General features: G+C 35.6%; 1 protein-coding gene across 1 annotated transcript; it reads left to right on the top strand.

The window, feature by feature from the left end:
* The first annotated feature begins 2,982 nt into the window (after positions 1-2,982).
* LOC122094329 lies at positions 2,983-4,127 on the top strand. The gene is made up of 2 exons (XM_042665096.1): positions 2,983-3,327; positions 3,440-4,127. Exons 1-2 carry the CDS (start codon positions 3,317-3,319, stop codon positions 3,933-3,935), a joined length of 507 nt encoding a protein of 168 aa, XP_042521030.1. The 5' UTR covers positions 2,983-3,316; the 3' UTR covers positions 3,936-4,127.
* Positions 4,128-4,480: the final 353 nt, after the last annotated feature.

Here is a 4,480-nt window from a genome sequence, read left to right as displayed (position 1 = left end):
ATTTTTAATACATAAGTCAATGTTAAGTCGTTGACTTCTCTTCCCCTTTATTAAACTCAGAAAGGGCGCAAAAAAGGGTGGGTAAGCAACTTGATTCGATTGGATCTTTAACCGATCTTGAAGATCGTCTCAATAAATTCAACCTTTTGAATTTTGAAACATTGTTGCTTTGTTTTTACATGAAATAAAAAACTTAAATCAGCCCAAATAATCCTAAAAAAAGGAAAGAGAAATTGTTTTTTTTTTTTTTTCAAAAATAAAAAATTGGTAAAATTATGGTTGGCATTTAATAATTCAAAATGGAAGAGCAATCAAATGTTTACTATAGGCTTTCAGTAGGTCATGGATTCGATTACCCTATCTTCACCTTATGCCTTAGAGCAGACACTAGAAATTATTTCCTTCAAGAGGAGTTTGGATCATTTGTTGTCAATGTCATAAGAAACACTAGGAAAAATTTAATTAGGATGTAGATTGCCTAACAACCTATCACACTTGCAAAACAAACAGCGTAAGTCAAGGGATGAGATGATTTGGAGATATTGAATGGAGCAAGAATAGAAGACCAAAGCCTACAACACGTAGGTAGTATATACTATACAATTTTGTATATCTCTTTGAATGCTTCTTCCATTGCTTCTTCCATTGGATATCTATTTTCATCAAACTCAATTAATTAACTTGTTTGGTAAAAATTTGTATAATCATTTAATATGCGATATGTTGTTCCAATATTATATGCTTTTAAGTGTTCCAACTAGGGACAAAATTTGGTATTCTATTTGTATGGTATGGTTGTCACGTTGTAAATTTTTGGAATATGATGCAAGAATATAAACATAAGTATGTATATTGTATGTGTAGAGGAGAAAAAAAAACATAAAATGCTCATTTAAGGAAATGTGTTGGTTATGTTTAACTTTCGACCCTCCGGGGGACTTTCATGCTCTGCAGAGGGTGCGACCGTGCAACGAGGATCCGATGACTGAGACCACATCGACACATGCCCCAATGCCATGCCGGCCATTTGATTCTTGCTGCACGTCGCACGCCGCACACCGTGGCAGAGGATTTTTTTTGCCCCTAGGACCTAGACCAAAATGCAAAGCTAAATAAAGTTGATTGCATTAAGAGCATCCAAGACTAGAGAACGACTGTTACAACAGCTGGCTTGAGACTAGTGTAGTACAGCCTACAAGTTCTGAAGAATTTTCAAATTTGAAACCTCTTGTTCCTCATCTAGTCTAGAACACCTCCAAACCATCACAAGATTTGGATCCTCTCCAGCATAAAGGGTGCTGGGATCTTTCAGTTATGTCTCTCCAACTAACATTTGTGTTGGAGAGATTCAACTGGGGAAAGATTGGGATTACAGATTCTCTCTTATCTTTCCAATTGACACCCCGCCGCTTCTCCACCTTTTATTTCCACCGCTGGATCGTCTTCATTGTAGAAGTCAGCTAGAGAGGCTTACTGGAGGATCTCAGCAACCAACCCTCCCCCAACGCCAACCTCAACCCAACGCCCTTGAGAGGATCCAAATCCTTCCCCACCCTAGTTAACAATTAGGCCGAATAATTTGTGAATTATTTGGCCGAAACAGAATTTTTCCGAATTAAATAAAAAATTCTGACCGAATCCGAATTAAAAATAAAATTCGGTAAAAAACGCACTTTTTACTAATTTGATTTTAAAAAGCAAATAATTCGGGCCGAATCGAATTAAACCGAATTATTTGGTCCACTTAAACAGTTAAAAAAAAAAAAAAAAGACAAACAAACAAAACGTCATATATGAAACCCATGGTACCCACCATCGAAATAGTTTTTTTTTTCATCTTCTTCTCCCCCAAATTTCCGCCTCCTTCCCATCTTTTTTCTCCACCTAATTCTTCTGTAACAATCGTACGAATCTACTCTTTGTTTCATTTCTTTCTCATAATTTTATTAGTTCATCCTAAGATAGGGGAGATATCAAGCCTTGATGGATAATTTGAGGTTCTGGGGGATCAGTATAGATTCATATCGCCATATTGATCAATTTTATTTTATATTGTTGCTTTAATTGTGGAAAATTAGTGCATCTTAGTGTAATATGGGTCTTGTGAACCCAAGCAAAAGGATTGCGAAAAATTTTTGTGGTCAATTTATTTATTTGTTTTGTTGTAGTTGTAGTTGTAATCTTGCTTTCACTGTTTTGGGGCCTAATCTATTTCATGAGTAAAAATTGGATTACAATAACCATTGCTTCCATCGCTCAATGACAATTTTTTCATAGTTTTTTACGTTATTGTATAAAATAATTTGCTCTTTCTAAGTATACAAATCAAGTTAATAACTTGATAAATAAAAACTATACAATAAACTATAAAAATAATATCGGAATTTTTTGCCCGACTTTTATTTTTTTAATCGAATAATTCTCGAATCCGAATTCGACTTTGATTTTTATTTTGTCCGCTTTTTTGATCGAATCCTTAAATTAACCAATCGAATTATTTCGAATAATTCTCTGCCTGAATAATTCCCGAATCCAAATTTGCTAACTATGTTCCCCACTAGCCCCTAAAAAGATTTGGATCAAGGACAGAAGAATCAAATTTCTGCCTCTAAATAAACCAACTTGGCAATCAATGCAGGGTGACTCGCTACATCATAGGTAAATAAGGCCAAATTTTAAGGCGATGATACGTGATAGTGGATTGGAAAAAAAAAAAACAAAATTTTCATAAAATCCAGCCATCTCTTTCTCAATTATTATGATATTATCAATAGATCGTGGAAGAATCTGAGGGGAAAAAAATCTTGTTTTTTTATACTATGAATATAGAGAATATTATTCTACCAAAAAGTATAGAGAAAAAGAGCATTACCTTCAAAAAAAAAAAAAAAAGTTAGCCTTTTAGAAAGATTGAGGGGTATTTTGGTCATGTAAGGTCAGTAAGCTCACGCGGGAAGTATCATTGACCTACCTCGTGGAAAAGTGGAAGCAAGAGCAAGGGCAAGGCGGCTCTGTCTGTCTGTCTCTCTCTCTAGTGATGAACAGAACTTTGCGCGTCTTAAAACTTTCCATGAATGTGAAAGCAAGGTTACATTCCTATGCTCTGAAGACCTTTTATCCTGGTGACTTTCTGGCATACCAGAGATAGCAAATAGGTTCCATTTCACCAGAAAATTAATAGTGAGAGATAAAGGGGGACCTTAGATGCTCTATCCAATCCTTCCTTGGTCCCTCACAGGTTATAATTCAATCCCATACCAGGCCCGGGAGGATTCTAAGCCATGAATATTATGGAGCAGTTGATCAAGAAGAATCCATGGTTCTAAGGTGAACTCCATCATTCACTTCTCATCAGCTTGAGTACTTCTTTGTTTCCTTCTCTTATTGTTACTATTGTTTAAGTGATTTTTGTTTTGTTTTATTTGGTGGGTTTTATTAAATTCATGGATATGCCTCTTCACAATATGAGCAAGGTGGATAATAATAACAAGGATGATCTGGAGAAGGACAACAGTGTTTCTGAATCGAGTTTCAAGTCACAAGAGATCTCTGCTTTCTTTGAATTAGTCGATAGAGCACATAGTTTACAATTGCTTAATGAGAAGAACAACCAAGGATTAGAGAAACCACTAAGGAGCAACAACTTAAGTGTATGGCAACCTTCATTTGAGCCTGAAGACTTCAATTTACCTCCAAAGAGAGGTTCCACTTCCACTGTGGACCCTCCCACAACCATGGCTGATGCAGGTCATGAAGGAAAAGATGAGGAGAGCAGATTGAAAAGAGGTTTGAAGAGGCCAAGAGAGTTTCTTGATTTGGTTCCACTCTTTGTTTCTGAGGAAGGATTGAAGAAAGGAGATACTGGAAAGGTTTTTCTATGTGATCTTAACAAAGAAGCTGAATCATCAGAAGGTTTTAATGGAGGCTCTGGTTGAATTTGAACCTTTTTTTCTTTTTCCTGGGGTAGAACAGTTAGAAAGTTTGATTTAATAACAGTAACTCAATGTCTGTGACCCTAGTAAAGTTTGTAAGGAAGTGATTGTTTTTTTGGGCAACATGTGAGGAAGTGATTTGTATGTAGATTGTAGCTATTCAATAAGACAAACTGATAGATGTTTGGCACTGAACCTTTAAAGTACAAAATAATGGAATGAGATATCACATAAATATAGGCCTGCTGCCTGGATGAGTGCACAATGCAATCTCATTGAGTTTTCTTTTCTTCTATTTTTTGTTCTATATTGAGTGAGATATCACTTATGAAAAGTTTAATCTCTAGGTTTGAGATTGCACCTTATGTTCATAGGAGCTGCAGTCCAAGATCTATGTAATCTTAATTGAAATAAAATTATGGTTCATACAACGCTAAATTCATAAAAAAGATCATATGGACTCATATGTTACCTCAGATTGCATAATTAATCTATAAATGTGGTCCACTCTTTTTTTTTTTCTATGGGTAGAAGTTGGGGGGGGGGGG

This window comes from Macadamia integrifolia, chromosome 11, assembly GCF_013358625.1.
Source record: "Macadamia integrifolia cultivar HAES 741 chromosome 11, SCU_Mint_v3, whole genome shotgun sequence".
NCBI classification, from domain to species: domain Eukaryota; kingdom Viridiplantae; phylum Streptophyta; class Magnoliopsida; order Proteales; family Proteaceae; genus Macadamia; species Macadamia integrifolia.
The sequence above is the reverse complement of the archived record's forward strand: the minus strand, read 5'-3'. Positions and strand labels throughout refer to the sequence as shown.